This window comes from Lagenorhynchus albirostris, chromosome 12, assembly GCF_949774975.1.
Source record: "Lagenorhynchus albirostris chromosome 12, mLagAlb1.1, whole genome shotgun sequence".
In the NCBI taxonomy this organism is placed as follows: Eukaryota; Metazoa; Chordata; class Mammalia; order Artiodactyla; family Delphinidae; genus Lagenorhynchus; species Lagenorhynchus albirostris.
The window spans coordinates 15853468-15871258 of NC_083106.1; the positions used below are offsets into that span (position 1 = coordinate 15853468).

The 17791-nt window shown below is 38.4% G+C and overlaps 1 protein-coding gene across 1 annotated transcript in view; it reads left to right on the forward strand.

The window, feature by feature from the left end:
• PPIL4 (peptidylprolyl isomerase like 4) overlaps nt 1-16544 on the forward strand; it is a 34367-nt gene extending 17823 nt beyond the window's left edge. Inside the window, exons 10-13 of the mRNA XM_060167653.1 lie at nt 1563-1674; nt 4411-4507; nt 9480-9627; nt 15745-16544. Coding sequence (XP_060023636.1) covers nt 1563-1674; nt 4411-4507; nt 9480-9627; nt 15745-15996 — 609 coding nt within the window. The 3' untranslated portion in view covers nt 15997-16544. The remainder of the gene's footprint in view (nt 1-1562; nt 1675-4410; nt 4508-9479; nt 9628-15744) is intronic.
• Nucleotides 16545-17791: the final 1247 nt, after the last annotated feature.

Here is a 17791-nt window from a genome sequence, read left to right on the forward strand (position 1 = left end):
TATTATGTGTTTCGTGTTAAATTACATTTTTCTTGCATAAGATAGCCAGGTGACCCAGCAAAATTCGTTAAAAAGGTTGACCCATTCGCATAGCTTGTCAGTACTGACTTTGTTATGAATCAGGTGTCCACATGTGTAAAGTCTGTTTCTGGATGCTGCACTGTTGCACTGGTCTATTTGTCTGTCCTTGCACCACTCTCAAATTGTGTGAATTACTATAGCTTTATAATGTCTTGATATCTGGTAGTGTGAGTCCTCCAACTTTGTTCTTCTTAAAGATTTTCTTGGATATTTTTGTCCTTTGCATGCATTTCCATATGTGTTTTTTATAATTTTTAATTGAAGTATAGTTGATTTACAATGTTGTGTTTAATCTAAATTTTGAAGAGATTCCTTAACTATTGTTTAGGTGTAAGTAAATTGAGTATTTGCAAATACTATCCTCCTGAAAAAAAGTATCTGAGAACTTTCTCTTTGGGGAAATGGCACAGTGATGGAATTATGCCTGCTTAGGGGTCATCAGTCAGATTTATCAAACATGTACTGATTGCCTACCATGTGCCAGATGATGGTCTAAATGATGTAGATTCAAAGATGAATAAAGTTTTGTCCCTTGGAGTTTATATTCCATTTAATTCTTGACATACATTGTAAATAAATGATTATAACTAGTTCTTTTATCTGCTTCTCTTTGGATTGTTTCTAGTTGAGCTGTGAACAGACCAAAAAATAAGTTTCCAGGGACCTAGGAGAAAATTGATCAGTGCTGGATTGAAATGTGTCATTTCTAGTCTTCAGATGTCAGAAATGGGGATGTAGGGCTTGCAAAGTTACTGACAAGGATTCTTATGTAACATAGACCTTGGTATCATAGGCCCACAATCCATTATCCAAAATCCTTGGGAATAGCTGTTCCCATTTCAGACTTTTTCAGAATTTAGAAATGTAATGCTGCGTGTTTGTGTGTGTGTGTGTGTGTGTGTGTGCGTGTGCGCAACACACATATCTCTGAATTATGTGGCACACTTCTGGGTCAGCATTCCGTAATCAAAGAAATACTTCCGCTGTGAAAACAAATGAATATTCATACTAAGTAGAATAAGTTAAGGTTTATCATTCCATTAGGTTTTGCTGTCACATGGATTTTAACACCAAATTTATAAAAACAGTTTTCAGGATATTTTTGGGTTTTGAGTAAAAGGGATTATGGATTTGTATAACACAGTTGGTAAGTATATGTATGTGCACTGCAATCAGACTGCCTCGGTTCAAATCCTGGCTCTCGCCCTTGCCAACTGTGTGCCCTCTAGCAACTTCTGTACCTCTCTAAACCTCTGTTTTCTCTTTGACAAAATGGAGGTAATAATAGGTAGTACCTCATAGGGTTGTTATCAGAGTTAATTGAGATAATAGATGCAAAGCATTTAACAGCATTTGGTGCATAGTAAATATTCAAATTTTAGTTTTAGTAACAAGAAACTTTTTGTATTTTCAGTATTTGTGCTAGCTGCAGAAATCTTTTCCATAAAGATTTATGCTTGAGTTTTTATAATTACTATCAGGAAGAAGATTGTGAGAAAGCGTTCTTCAAAATGGACAATGTACTTATAGATGACAGAAGAATACATGTGGACTTTAGCCAGTCTGTTGCAAAGGTTAAATGGAAAGGAAAAGGTATGTTGGTTCATCTTCCTTTGTTTCTGTTCTGCTTTGCATCGTGTGTGTGTGTGTGTGTGTGTGTGTGTGTGTACACCTCTTTTGACAGTGCTGTTAATTAGAAATGTTCAGTGATGTAACTCCTGCTATTTGATTTTCCCTAGCTGCTATCTAGTATATAAGATGGGGGTATGTTAGTGTGTATATTTGTATTTTTAAAAATTTTTAAATTTTTACTGAAGTATAATTGATTTACAATGTTGTGTTAGTTTCAGGTGCACAGCAAAGTGTTTCAGTTATACATATACATATATCTACTCTTTTTTAGATTCTTTTCCCATGTAGGTCATTACAGAGTACTGAGTAGTGTTCCCTGTGCTATATAGTAGGTCCTTACTAGTTATCTATTTTATGTATTGTAGCGTGTATATGTCAAACCCAGTCTCCCCATTTATCTCACTCCCCCATCCCCCTGTTAACCATAAGATTGTTTTCTGCATCTGTAACTCTATTTCTATTTTGTAAACAAGTTCATTTGTACTATTTTTTTAGATTCCACATATAAGTGATATCATATGATATTTGTCCTTCTCTATCTGATGTATATGTGTATTTTAAACTGATGATGAATATATTTTTTGCTTGACTGTATTATAAATTACTTATAATTACCCATTGCAGACATAACATGTTTCCAAAGTAATTATCATTTGGTGATTTGGCTCTTCTAGATGCAAAACTCTTAAAAATTCTTTTTTCTGGGGCTTCCCTGGGGCGCAGAGGTTAAGAATCCACCTGCCAGTGCAGGGGACATGGGTTTGAGCCGTGGTCTGGGAAGATCCCACATGCTGCGGAGCAGCTAAGCCCGTGTGCCACAACTACTGAAGCCGGCGTGCCTAGAGCCCGTGCTCCGCAACAAGAGAAACCACCGCGCTGAGAAGCCCGCGCACTGCAACAAAGAGTAGCTCCCGCTCGCTACAACTAGAGAAAGCCCATGCACGTCAACAAAGACCCAACGTAGCCAAAAACAAATAAATTAAAAAAAAAATTCTTTTTTATAAAGTTTGTTTGTTTTAGTTGTCATATGGTACAAAATTAAAAGATCTTCTGTGTACTAGGTCCTATCCCTACACATAATGACATATCCCACATATGCATATATATGTCAAATTTCTGCTAGTGGTACCATAACAAACTTAAGGTTGAATCTGTGTATACTGAAATACTACGGGTTTTTGATTGCTGATGCAGTGTTTTTATTTATTTATTTTTTATAACTTTATTTATTTATTTTTGGCTGCATTGGGTCTTGTTGCGTGCGGGCTTTTCTCTAGTTGTGGCGAGCGGGGGCTACTCTTTGATGCGGTGCGTGGGCTTCTCATTGCAGTGGCTTCTCATGTTGAGCATGGGCTCTAGGCGCACGGGCTTCAGTAGCTGTGGCACGCGGGCACAGTAGTTGTGGCTCGCAGGCTCTAGAGCGCAGGCTCTAGTTGAGGAGCACGGGCTTAGTTGCTCCGCACCATGTGGAAACTTCCCAGACAGGGCTTGAACCCGTGCCCCCTGCATTGGCAGGTGGATTCTTAACCACTGCACCACCAGGGAAGCCCGGCAGGTGGATTCTTTTGTTTGTTTGTTTGTTTGTTTGTTGCGGTACACGGGCCTCTCACGGTTGTGGCCTCTCCCGTTGCGGAGCACAGACTCCGGACGCGCAGGCTCAGCAGCCATGGCTTATGGGCCCAGCCACTCCGTGGCATGTGGGATCTTCCCGGACCGGGGCACGAACCCGCATCCCCTGCATCGGCAGGCAGACTCTCAACCACTGTGCCACCAGGGAAGCCCCGGCAGGTGGATTCTTAACCACTGTGCCACCAGGGAAGTTACTGAGATAATTCTGTATATTATGGATTCACATTTTAAAAAATTGAACATATCTTGTGTACCATTCACAGTGCTAAGTACTTTTCCATATAGCCTTGTTTAATGATTCCAACAGCATTGTGAAATGTTGATAATATTTTCAGTTCCTAAATGAAGAGAATGACTTGCAGAGAATTGAAGTGTCCTACCTAGGACCTCCCACTGGAGTCAATATTTGAATCCAGAACTTCTCACTTGGATCTGTTGCTCCTTCTACTATATACCATAACTGCTTCATCCATAGTGAGACTTCTAATGGCAGGCACATGGCACATATTTTTCAGTGATGAAGTGATGCCTGTTTGTTACAGTTACCAGTATTTTAACTCTTACAGTTGTCTGTTTCACATTTATATGAAACTTTGCCTACTGGCCCTTTTCCTTTATAAAGCTTCTGGAATTGCCACATAGATTCATCTTGTCTTTGATGCTTATAAGCCTCTCAGATCTCAGACGCAGGTCCCAAGCTCTCAATTTCCTTTGGGCCTAATGTTCTCATAGACTTAATGGCTCTACTTGAACCCTGAATTATTTTCCAGTGATTGTATTCACTGCGTAATTTAGGATTTGGAAGTTTGGTGTTGTAATATTCATGTATGTCATTAGGGGGCAGCATCTGGCTACCTAGCAAAATGGATAACTGATTTCAGTTAAAATAGTGGTGGAGAATGAATTACTATGATTCTTTTGTTTTCTTCTCAGCCTTTTTCTATCCCGTGATATATATGCCACTTATAAATAGTTCTTATATATTATACCTCTTACAAAATTATTATTGTTCTTGATGAATCAGATGATTTTATTACTAGGTTGTTTCTTCTTTTTTTAAATAAATAGGTGGGAAGTACACCAAGAGTGATTTCAAGGAGTATGAAAAGGAACAGGACAAACCATGTAATTTGGTTCTGAAAGATAAAGTAAAGCCCAAACAGGAGTATCCTTCACAAGAACCAGTTGGTCAATACGTATTGACCATCCAATCTGGAGAGTTGAGTGTGATACCTTATGAAAAGGCTATAGAAGACAAGTTCCTGAATCCAGATGGTTTGTGAAGAAATCACTTAGTTTATTGTTATCTCTTTTCACCATTTTACATTGTATACCTTGCTTTTTCAGTATATTCTCTATTGTATGGAGAAAGTTAAGGTTGAAAGAAGTTTTGAGCTTAATTCTTTTACCTCCCTACACCTAGGTTAAGGTTGTCTCTTATTCTCAGAAGATCTGCAGGTAAGAGTTGTATTTTCTATATATAATCTTAATGTTTTAAATTTCTCATAGTCAGAAATTTCTTTGTTATAGCTAAGCTAAACTCTTTGTGTTAACCCTTCTTGTATGTTTAACTTCTTTGGAGTTGGTGAATATGTAGATAACAAAATCCTGTTGTTGTTTTGTGTTATTAGATTGCTTCTTCCTGCATAATACATTGTCAGTCTAGCAACAGATATTTATTGGGCTCCTATTGTGTACAAGAGTTGACTTTTATAGGATTAAAAAGAAATCCATTGACTTGACCCTTTAGTTTACAGATTCTTTCAAGTTTTAGGCTGAGACAAATAAGAAGCAATGAAACATACTTCTTATATTATGTCATTTTAGTTTGTTCATTGATATTCTCATTATAAATCTATCACTCCATACATGGCAAAGGTTATTTCTTTTGTGATTCTTTCTCGTAAGTCGTTTCTTTGTTTCCTAGTTTCTGTTGGTGTTTTAGGGATTCTCTTTGCCTATACTATATAGACATTTTTTTTCCAAGTATTCATCAGGAAAGATGAATATCAGGTTGACCTGTTAAATATTTTTTATTGTATTGGCTGTCTAATGCACAAAGCATTGTAAGGAGTTAGAGTTGGATAAAGTCTGGAGTATACTGACATAATGAGCATGAAAAGAGACTTTCACATACAGACAAACCAAACAGTAAACTAAGATTGGTCTGAAAACATGGACATTAGAGGGGGTATGATTGAAATCTTAGAATCGTAAAAGGTGTGGATGGAATACACTTGAGACTTATTCACCAAATCTTTGAAATTAAATTGAGGCCAACCACTAGAAACTGCAGCTGGAAGAAGGGAAATGTGTAGGACAAATGAAAGGAAGGTCAGCTGTGGAGTATGAAGTAGGAGGAGGCATCTTCCCCGCATAGCGGGTGTTCAGGCTGAAAAGGAAGGATACCTAGTATTAAAGTGTTTTAAATTCAAGATGATAGACTACTGAGAGTTAAGAAAGGAACTCGGTGTGTTTGAGAATCAGTCTCTAGGCCAGTGCTGTCTAACGGGACTTCCTGCAGTGATAGAAATGTGCTGTAACTCCACGGTCCAGTATGGCTGCTAACCACATGTGGTTATCAGGCTTGTGAAATGGACTGAGGAACTGGATTTTAAAACTTGTTTAATTTTAATTAATTTAAATTTAAACCACTACCCATGGTTAGTATTGAACAGTGCTGCTTTTAACCTTTTTTTTTTTTTTTTTTTTTTGTGGTACGCGGGCCTCTCACTGTTGTGGCCTCTCCCGTTGAGGAGCACAGGCTCCGGACACGCAGGCTCAGCGGCCATGGCTTACAGGCCCAGCCGCTCTGCGGCATGTGGGATCTTCCTGGACCGGGGCACAAACCCGTGTCCCCTGTATCGGCAGGCGGACTCTCAACCACTGCGCCACCAGGGAAGCCCTGCTTTTAACCTTTTGAAGTTGATGGAGAAGATAGGCATGTCCTGGTGCAAACCACTATTCATTATTCACAAACAGCATACTGAACAAGAGAAAGGAATTCATGAATCTGACCCAGTAGGATGATCTTTACATTCCTGGTAGTTGATAGGTTTCATTTTAGCAAGTCATTTGTAATCTACAAATTATAGGTACAGTTATAGAGGGACAGAACATATGTCTTCATATGTAGCACATAGGTATATATTTTCACATACATTATTACCATGGTGAAGAAAGGGGATTCTGATGATAATCTAAGTACAGATAAGCCAATTAGAAAGACATGGGATGTACTTTATAGGTCATGAGAGAGAAGGTGCTGTTAAACCATTAATAAGAAGATTCAAAAATAGAAGTAGAAGAGAGAAGTTTAACTTGGCTGCACTAGACCTCAGGGAAGTAATTGGGGAAAAGAGGACAGGGAGATCACAAAGTAGGATTTGGGAGAGATTTAACATCTTCTAGAAGTCTTGATTGTAGTGGTGAGTAGAAGATAGTGGATGAGCAAGGAAGGAAGAGATACAACAAGTGTCTTGGTGGTATTACAAGTAATCAGCTGATACTTATTTGGCATCTGTTACATGCCCAGTGAAGTTTTGCAATGAAATGTAGCCCCTGGACCTTAAAGACATTAAGAACAGACATTAAATAATCACCATTAATTAAATACGTCTAGAGTGTTGCAGAGAAGTGCATTTGTGGGATATGGGACTCATAATAGAGGTAAGGGGTCAGAGGATCCTCAAGTAATACTCTTAGTGACATTAAAGCTACAGCTTGAATATGGGGGGAGAGGAGGGCTGAGGTGGGATACTATCAATATTTTCTTTATCTGTGATCCATTAAATACAGTTTACATCTTGACTCAGTACAGTCCAAGTATATAATCATTCTCACACACACACACACACACACACACGTAATTGAAACAACAGTGTTATAAAATAATATTTTCATTAGATGCCGTGTACTCTATTTTCTAGTCTGTGTTATTTTAAAATGCTGGCTTTTGGTGACCCACTAACTGGATTTTACACCACATTGATGGATTATGATCAGTAGTTTGAAACACTCTGAAGCACTTTTTTTGAATAGTTTATTATTATTTTAAATATTTATTTATTTAGTTAGTTTTGCCTACATTGGGTCTTCGTTGCTGTGCGCAGGCTTTCTCTAGTTGCGGCGAGCAGGGGCTACTCTTTGTTGCGGTGCGCGGGCTTCTCATTGCGGTGGCTTCTCTTGTTGTGGAGCACGGGCTCTAGGCACGCCGGCTTCAGTAGTTGTGGCACACGGGCTTAGCTGCTCCGCAGCATGTGGAATCTTCCCAGACCAGGGCTCAAACCTGTGTCCCCTGCATTGGCAGGCAGATTCTCAACCACTGCGCCACCAGGGAAGCCCCCTCTGAAGCACTTTGGACAGAGAGCAGCATGTGTAGAGCAAACACTGAGGTGACATCATAGGCAAGGACTGTTGAATTTGTATCTGGAGAAGGAGACCATCCAGAAGGTACTATGGAAGCATGGCGACATGGTATAAAGGAGAAAAGAAGTTGGAGATAATGGAGTAATAATAGGATGGTACAGGCTGATCAGCTGTCGTTAGCCGTCTTGTGAAAAGCCAGAAGTTGCAGTGTTTTCCTACTGAATGAGAGACATCGCTGAGGAAGCATAGAGCTGTAGCCTGGTGAAGCCCTAGTCCTGAGGGAAGTGTGTCTACTGTTACTCTAGTCCCACACGCCACTGAAATAGCTCTGCGCTTTGGGCTTCCTCCTAGCCTTTCTTTTGAAAACCACTGTTCTAGTCCTTGTCAGCCTTCCTCAGAATCTCTTTTAGAGTTTAAGATTCTTTTTAGAAGAGGTTCTAATAGTCTTACATTTTCTCTTATTCTAAGACATTATAGTATATTAAACACTTATTTCTGAATTAAAACATATTATTACAATTTTTATAACATTTATGTGAAATTTAAAAATGATTCACTCATAATTCTACCACCTAGGCAAATGATACTTTTTATTTCTCCTTGTTCCTCTCAAGCCTTGATCTTTTATAAAGCTTTATAAAGTTATAATCACTGTGTGGTATATACAGTTTTTGCTTCGAGCTTTTTCCACTTTTAATTTTTTATAAACACCATTCCAGGTTATTTAATAGCATTCATTTGTCATTGTTAATAACTTCCTTTATAGTAATATATCAGTTGAAATACCCTGATGTATTTAAGTATATCTTTATTACTAGGCTGTTTATTGTTCTTAATTTCTGTATTAAAAATAATCCTAAAAAAAAAATTCTGTTATGTATACAGTCAGCCCTCTGTGTCTGCAGGTTCTGCATCCATGGATTTCCAACTCTAGATGGAAAATATTCAGGAAAAGTATTCCAGAAAGTTCCAGAATGTGAAACTTCAATTTGCTGTGCAGGCAGCTATTTACTAGCATTTATGTTGTATTTACAACTGTTTACATAGCATTTACATTGTGTTAGGTTTTTAAGTAATGAGATGATTTGAAGTATAAAAGAGGATGTGCGTAGGTTATATGCAAACACTATGCCATTTATATAAAGGACTTGAGCATCTGCAGCTTTTGGTATCCTCGGGATCCTGGAACAAATCCCCTGTGGATAATGAGGGACAGCTGTGCTTATGTTCATTTAACTTACTGTTATTTTATAAATTCTTATTTGAATTTAAACATGATAACTATTGATATGCATTGCTAAATTTTCTCCTATAGGACTGAACTAATTTACGCTCAAAAGAAGAGTCACATGAGTGTATTTTTCATCTATACAGCTTCTCTGGCATTGGGGGTTATAATGTCTTAATTTTTTCTAGTTAAAAATGTGCCTCATTTTCTAAGTTTAAGTTTTTCATTATTGACAAATATGCTTCCTTATTTTTTATGCTACTTATATTTTTCATTTTGTTTTTTTACTCTCTATATTTTTGGCCCACTTACCAATTTATAACCGTTTATTAAAGACAGGTGTTCTTTCCATTTCTCCTGACTCTGTAATGAAGTAAAATATGAATTAGTTTTGTTTTAGAAATATACTCTATGCTTCTGAGATGTTTCTTGCTTTAAAAAGTTACCTTTAACCTCATGGCCTACTTTGTTTACCACATTTTTATGTTTTGATATATTACCAGTGTCAGTTCTCATGTTTGTCCTTAACTAGCTGCTGCAGTGCAAAATATGATCTTATACTAGATGAGCAGGCAGAAGACTCAAAGTCAGGTTACTCACACACAAGTAAAAAACACAAGAAGAAAACCCGCCACTGCTCTGAAGAAAAAGAAGATGAGGACTATATGCCAGTCAAAAATACAAATCAGGTACTTACTGATGTTCAGACTTAGCTGTAGAGAAATAAATATTTCATCCATTTGTAAATTACATCTTAATTTAGGAGATAGTCCTGAACAGGGATGGATGTGTTCCTAACTCTTAAGATGTAGAATGGTTTCACTAGGGTAATGAACTTTAATTTTCAAGAATATATATAGCAGATTATAAAAGATTGTTTTTGAAATAACTTAATATATCATATAGTTCCACATTGTGAAGCAAGAGTGATTTTCATACCTGTGGACACTCACTTATTCCCACCAAAAACAAGTGTGGTTATGGTAAAAAAGTTCTTATAATGTATCATGTTAATTTATCACCAAGTGTTATGTACAGCACTTAGAGGTCTTGAGGTTTTAGGACCTGAAAAACGTTTATGCCCTTCCATACGGTATATATGAAATAAAAGCAGCACTAATAATTAGCTTGATCATCCCCAAAGCTTTCTTGAACAATACTTTTTCTAAGACAATGATAATAAAAATTCCACAGAGAAAATTAATTATAAAGAGAAGGAATCATTTCCAGCCTGCATTTTGACTCTCAGTTAATTGAAAAGCAGATTACGTTATATTCCCTTGCTATGGTTTTTGCCACGTAAGGGCATTTCAACCTGGGCCCTGGTAGACGAGGAGGCTTTCAGTTGGCAGAGGGGACTCAAGACTGTGAGAATGTTAAGCAAAGACGCTGAAATGGAGAGATGTAGTGTGATTGGCAAAGTAAAGGATTTGCTGTCAGAAAAGCTGGGTTTAGATTTCTACGTTGCCAATCATTGATGCAACCTCATCAAATTATTTAAGTTTTTTGAGCCACAGTTTCCTCCTCTGTGAAATCGAGATAATATTTATTGTCCAGGCACGTTACGATTAAGTGAAAAAGAAAAAAAATGTGTGTGCAAACATTTTCTACACTGGCTGTTACTGTTATTTTTACAGTCAAATCATTGTGTTTTAAATCACTTGGAATAATTTCTCTGGTAAGGCCATTAACTGGATTCATATTTAAATTAACTTGTTCTTTTTGATGTTTAAGGATAGCTTAAAATTTTTTCTTTTGTTTTGTAATTTAAAAAACTAATTGTATTGGGGCTTCCCTGGTGGCGCAGTGGTTGAGAGTACGCCTGCCAATGCACGGGACACGGGTTCGTGCCCCGGTCCCGGAGGATCCCACATGCTGCTTAGCAGTTGGGCCTGTGAGCCATGGCCGCTGAGCCTGCGCGTCTGGAGCCTGTGCTCCGCAACGGGAGAGGCCACAACAGTGAGAGGCCCGCGTAACGCAAAAAAAAAAAAATAATAATAACTGTATGGTTCCAAAGTAAAATCTACAAAATGGTACATATAGAAAACCTAGCTTCCATCCCTGTCCTTTCCCCCTTTTCTTCTTTCCCCAAAGGTAACCATTTTATGTGTTTTATGGTTTATTCTTCATTTTAAAAATTGTCAGCAAATGCATTTTTTTAAATTAATTTATTTATTTTTGGCTGCGTTGGATCTTCGTTGCTGCGTGCGGGCTTTCTCTAGTTGCGGTGAGGGGGGGCTACTCTTCGTTGCGGTGTGGGGGTTTCTCATTGTGGTGACTTCTCATGTTGCGGAGCACGGGCTCTAGGCGTGCAGGCTTCAGTAGTTGCAGCATGCAGGCTCAGTAGTTGTGGCTCGCGGGCTCTAGAATGCAGGCTCAGCAGTTGTGGCGCACGGACTTAGTTGCTCCGCGGCATGTGGGATCTTCCCGGACCAGGGCTCGAACCCTTATCCCCTGCATTGGCAGGCGGATTCTTAACCACTGCGCCACCAGGGAAGCCCCGCATTTTTTATATATATTTTTAGCACCCTATTTTCTAGACAGCCGATCTTCCTACTCCTTGCTGTCATCCAGCAGAGATCTAATCTCTCTTCTTTCCATAAACCTTTTACTACTTAAAGATTCCCATCATTTATGCCCTGCCCTCCATTTGTTTTTTTTGTTTTGTTTTTTTTGCGGTACGCAGGCCTCTCACTGTTGTGGCCTCTCTCGTTGGGGAGCACAGGCTCCGGACGCGCAGGCTCAGCGGCCATGACTCACGGGCCCAGCCGCTCTGCGGCATGTGGGATCTTCCCAGACCGGGGCACGAACCCGTGTCCCCTGCATCGGCAGGCGGACTCTCAACCACTGCGGCACCAGGGAAGCCCCCTGCCCTCAGTTTTTAAGTTACATCCTTGTCAATCCTTCAAGTAATCCTCACATGAATCAGTAATAGTAACGTCTCTGTGTCCTTATAATGCGAGGTGGATACTATTGTCTCCATTCACAGAAAAGAAAGTAAAGAATAAAGAGGTTCAGCCACTTGCCAGTGGTTTTTCACAGCTAATAAGTAATGGAACCACAATTTAAATTTGGACTTGTACCCTTACTGCCGTTCCTCTTACTTGGAATATATTTCTGTCAGTTTCTTTTCTAAATCTTCTTACCTGGAATATATTGCTGTCAGCAGTTTTCCTTCCTAACTCCAGTTGTTAATTCTAATATAATTTGTCTCATAGTATAATATTCCAGTGTCATCCAATAGGAACATCTCCCTCTTAGTTTTTATACTCTATTAATTTAGCCGAAGGTCACCCCAACATCTTTTTTAATGGTGGCTGTGTCACACTTCTGTGAATATTTAGCAGGTTTTCCGCTAAAACTCCGTAATCCCCCCACCCACCATGTGTTGCTTATAGCTACAGCTGCTCATCCTGCGCTTGTACATGGATTCCTCGATGAATTTAGGCCCGAAATACACATTGGTGTGTTTGAGATAATCAGACATCTTTAAAAACTCCAAAGACTGGCTGCATTTTAAGTCTGTGGTTCCCACCCTTGCACCCCTGCCTTTTTGTGACTCTTTTTTATCTTGCTGTTTGATTACTTAAAACTTTACAGCAGCAGTAGCAAATGTCTTTCTCTTTCTGCAATAATATTCTAACTTTATCTCTCCCTTCGAAGTGTATTAAAGCAATTGTTTCTGATTTTGTACTTTGATTTAATAATATAGCTGTACTAATTTTCTCTTCTTCCTAATGAAATAGCATCCATTTTTAAGATTGCAGTAGGCCCAGTTTTTTCTGTTATTCTGCTTTTTATCCTTTTGATTTTAATCTCAAAAACATAATCATTAAAGGGAATTTTCAGTGCTAGGGAATTTTCAGGTATAGCTCAAATTTTCCTGTTCGGTGGTGTTTTGCTTGGTGAGCTTAGTTTCCTAAGAATGTTTTAACTTACTTCTTCAAGGGCTTTGTTTTTTATTGAATGACAGCCTTACTGTTCAATTCGAAATCTCTGTTTAATTTTTCCACCACATGTCTTAATTCCAGGGCTGGTTACTGTGTTCTTGAGGTTTGAGTTTTACTGGGGTTACAGGAAATGAGTACTCGGCCGTGGGCTGCCTGGCTGAGAAGTACTCAGACTACTTGCCTGTCCTCCTCTGTGGTTTTCATAGGTGTTCAGTGTTCTTATAATTTGGGACTCTGTTTTTGTTGTCATTTTCATCTTTTAATATTATTTTAGTGATTTAGATGTAACTAAACCTCTGATTTACTCCCAGAGACCTCAGCGAGGACAGTTTTTGGTTGATTTTTTAATTTTTTGACTACTAAACGTGAAATTATTGGCTCAGTTAAGTTGAGTGCCTTAAATTGAACATTTTATGGTGTTCTTTTTCTTTCTTTCTTTCTTTCTTTTTTTCAGCTGCTTGTTGGTTTAATCATCTTGTCTTATGTCTTAAATGTATAAAACAAATAGAATTTTTAAAAGTCCATACTGGAAAGGACTTAGAGCTCATGTGATTTGTTTCCCTCACCTTAGATATGAAGATCCTGACCCCCGAGCCCATGGGCCTTATAGTTTAGTGGGAGGACTGGAAGTTTAACATTTATTTTAATTCAGTTGGATGTGGTATTATTTTTTTCATTACTCTATACCACCCCCTTTTCAATTTTATATGTAGAGTTACTGATCAATGAAATAATTATCTCCAACCTATGGGGATCTCCTGAGTCTCAGTTGCCTTATATCTGGAAGGAGGATAATACTGTACTCCAAAAGCACTTAGCACTGTGCAAGCGCATACTTAGATCTGTTCTAATATGGCTTCATCCAGCTGCCTAAACTTTTCTCCTTCATACATAAGTACTCATTCTTCCTTGCTTTTCAGTTTTCACTTAACACTCCTTGCATTAGCCTTCTTGAAGCCATTCCAAGCCCTAACCCACTCATCCTTTGAGGCTCATCTCAAGTCCGTTATAACTTCTCTATGAAACCTTCACTGATAAATCTAACCTCAAGAGCATTTCTTGTTTGACACGTCTAAATGGCAAAGACCATTTGAACCTAGAGCTGCCCGACTTCAAAGCTTGTGTAGCTTTGAAAACTGTGCCAAGTAGGAGAGGTTTTTAAGGTTTCAGTCCATTTCAGGTTTTCAGCTTAGTCAATTTTTTCAAAGAATTAAATACTGCACAATCTTTTCTCTCTCTCTCTTATTTTAAACACTCAAAGCATTTAAGTGCCTGTTTGCATAATAATGTGCTGAAGACTTTATAGGATTATACATCAGCTAAAACAGTCTCTCCATTTAAAAAGTTTCTTGCCTCAACCAGTACAGAAATAAGTACTAGGTGTACAGTCAGAATAGTACATAGATATTTACATTTTGTGTATGTTACAGGAAGCACAAAAAATTCTTTTATCTAGGGATGTCACATTTTGCTCGAAAATAGTTGATAAAAGGTTAAGCTGAACTACCTACTCATTTTCTACCTCCAGGACTCTTATAGAATGACAAGAACTATTGGTATTGTGTGGGAAATCATGAATCAGTTTATAGTGAGGTATTCCACAAACACTGTGGAATGTAACAATCATGTTAGGTCTGTTTTCACATACTGCAATCTCTATGCCAGGCGTAATGTACAGTATCTAGATAGTATATGGAATCATTGTGAATCATTTGCTTAAAACCCAGTCCTTAACCGTGGGTTTTCACCACTTGGGTTTTAAACCTTGATATTTACATCTACTATTACAATGTCTAAGGTGATAGAGTTGGGCACATGGGAGTTCAGTCCTTAGAATTTTGTCTTTCCTTTGAGAAATCTTTTAAGAAAGTTGAATTTTATGAACTATTCTTAAAAGAGCATTGGCTCTGGCGTCTTTAGATTTCAGCCACTTGTGGAGGTACTCATTTTCATCAGGGATAAGACACAAGCGGAGATAGAATTGTGTTGTAACTAGCCCTTTTTTGTATATGGAAACGTTACTAGTGCTCCTTAGTTATTGAGAATAGAACTAAATGTACCCACTTTGTTCTCTTTGGGGCAATGAATTATTTCAGTGTTTCTTAACTCATTTTAAAGAAATATGTCAATAATGATTTTAAAAAAAACATTTATCAGCTTAGTCTAAACCAGAAAATTTATTTTTAAAGCTCCTCTCTAAGGAGCTGTCACAAAAAAATACTTTAAAAATAATTGCTCACACCCAAGTATTCAGAATCTGTTTTCTCTTCTCTTCAGACTGATTGATCTGTCTAAAACGTCTTCTGGCTATGATCTGTCTAAAACGTCTTCTGGCTATGTTATTTAAATGATGTCTATGTTATTTAAATGATGTTATTTAAATGATGTCTTCTTTGTAGGATGTCTTTATAGGATGTCTATGTTATTTAAATGATGTCTTCTTTATAGGATTCTTTTTGGGATTTTAGTAGTTTCATTGCAGATCAGTGATGGAACCACATTTTTGGGGAGTGGAGAGGGGGAGGTGGAAATGTGACCACACATAACCAGAATTCTTGGTATTGCAATTTCACCCTAAAGTCTTCTTATTTCAATTGGGCTATTTCAGTTCCTTGTTTTTGGATCTGATCTTTCAGTTCAGCTGAAGTAGTAAGTACAGAATAATGAGATCGATGAGAAAATGGTTAAGTCTTTTTCTGAATTATTTTTGCGTTTTAACTTACAAGATTCTTGGCCTTAGTGGTAGCGTTCAAATTTGAGCTATAAAAACTGCTTGCTAATGGAGGACTTGTCTAAGTTTTGTTGATAGTGTGTACAAAATGATTATTTTACTGATTCACTTTATTCCTTTGACAGGATATCTACAGGGAAATGGGCTTTGGTCACTATGAAGAAGAAGAAAGTTGTTGGGAGAAGCAAAAGAGTGAAAAGAGAGACCGACCTCAAAACCGAAGTCGTAGCCGATCTCGAGAAAGGGATGGCCACTATAGTAATAGTCACAAATCCAAATACCAGACAGATCCCTATGAAAGAGAAAGGAGTAAAAAGAGAGAACGAAGCAGGAGTCCCAAGAAATCCAAAGATAAAGAAAAATCTAAGTACAGATGAAAGTTGAAGAATCAGACATGAGTGGCTAACATATTTGCTCTTGTATAATTTCGAGTACCAGAGGTTCAGATTTTGTGTCAAAGCAGTTAAAGACACTGCCTGTTATTTTTTTTTCACAGTAGGATTATAGCCCTTTTAGATTAATACTGATTGTACGGGGCACTGAAAGAAATAAAGAATTGAACATTTTCTTTGTATACTTTTTTACACTAATTTTATTGTTATACATAAATAGTAGTCTTCATTTTTAAAGTCTTTCATATTTTTCAGTCTTTATTTTTAATGAAGTATTTCATGCCTACAAAAATACACAAATGTATATATATAGGTATAAAGAATAATATCTGCCGTGTACCCATTGGCCAGCTTAGGAAATGAATATTACTGGCATTTTAAAAGTACCCTCTCCTTCTCAAATAATTATTATTCTGTATTTTGTGTTTGTCATTCTCTTGCTTGTTATTATAGTTTTACAACGTATGTACGTATCCTTAAATGAAATGTTAAGTTTTGTATGTTTTTGAATTTTATATAAATGGTATAAAGTACGTTTACTTCTGTGACTTGCTTTTTTCAGCTTAGTGTTTTTGGAAAGTCATTCTTTTTTTTTTTTTTTTTGCGGTACGTGGGCCTCTCACTGTTGTGGCCTCTCCCGTTGCGGAGCACAGGCTTCGGACACGCAGGCTCAGCAGCGATGGCTCACGGGCCCAGCTGCTCCGCGGCATGTGGGATCTTCCCGGACCGGGGCACAGAAACCGTGTCCCCTGCATTGGCAGGCGGACTCCCAACCACTGCGCCACCAGGGAAGCTCAGTCATTCATTTTTATTGCTATGTTATATGAATAGACCATAATTTATCCATTCTTCTGTTTATGGATGTTTGGGGTTTGTTTTTGTTTCTGCTATTGCAAACAATGCTGCTATGAACATTCTTTATCCAGGAGTGATTTGCTTGGTCATGTGATATGGATATCTTCATCTTTTTTTTTTTTTTTTTTTTTTTTTTGCGGTACGCGGGCCTCTCACTGCTGTGGCCACTCCCGTTGCGGAGCACAGGCTCCGGACGCGCAGGCTCAGCGGCCATGGTTCACGGGCCCAGCTGCTCCGCGGCATGTGGGATCTTCCCGGACCGGGGTACGAACCCGTGTCCCCTGGATCGGCAGGCGGACTCTCAACCACTGCGCCACCAGGGAAGCCCCTGGATATCTTCATCTTTATAAGATAATGCCAAGTTATATTCTGCAGTGGCTGTACCAGTCATATCCCTACCAGCACTATATGAACTACCTTTGTTTCATAGCATTTCTAATACTTCTTAATTTCAGACTTTTTAATTTTGCCAATCCAGTGGCTGTTAGGTGGTATATTATTGTAGTTTCCAGCAAGAAGACTATTACTCTTACATTTGTTCTTCTGTATGAAACTTTTTTTTTTTTTTTAATTTATTTTTGGCTGTGTTGGGTCTTCGTTTCTGTGCGAGGGCTTTCTCTAGTTGTGGCAGGCGGGGGCCACTCTTCATCACGGTGCGCGCGCCTCTCACTATTGCGGCCTCTCTTGTTGCAGAGCACAGGCTCCAGACGCGCAGGCTCAGTAGTTGTGACTCACGGGCCTAGTTGCTCCGCAGCATGTGGGATCTTCCCAGACCAGGGCTCGAACCCGTGTCCCCTGCATTAGCAGGCAGATTCTCAACCACTGCGCCACCAGGGAAGCCCCTCTTTTTCTTTAGTTGCTTTTAAGGTTTTTCTTGATCACTGCTGTTAAGCACTTTGATTATGATGTGCTTGGTGTAGGTTTC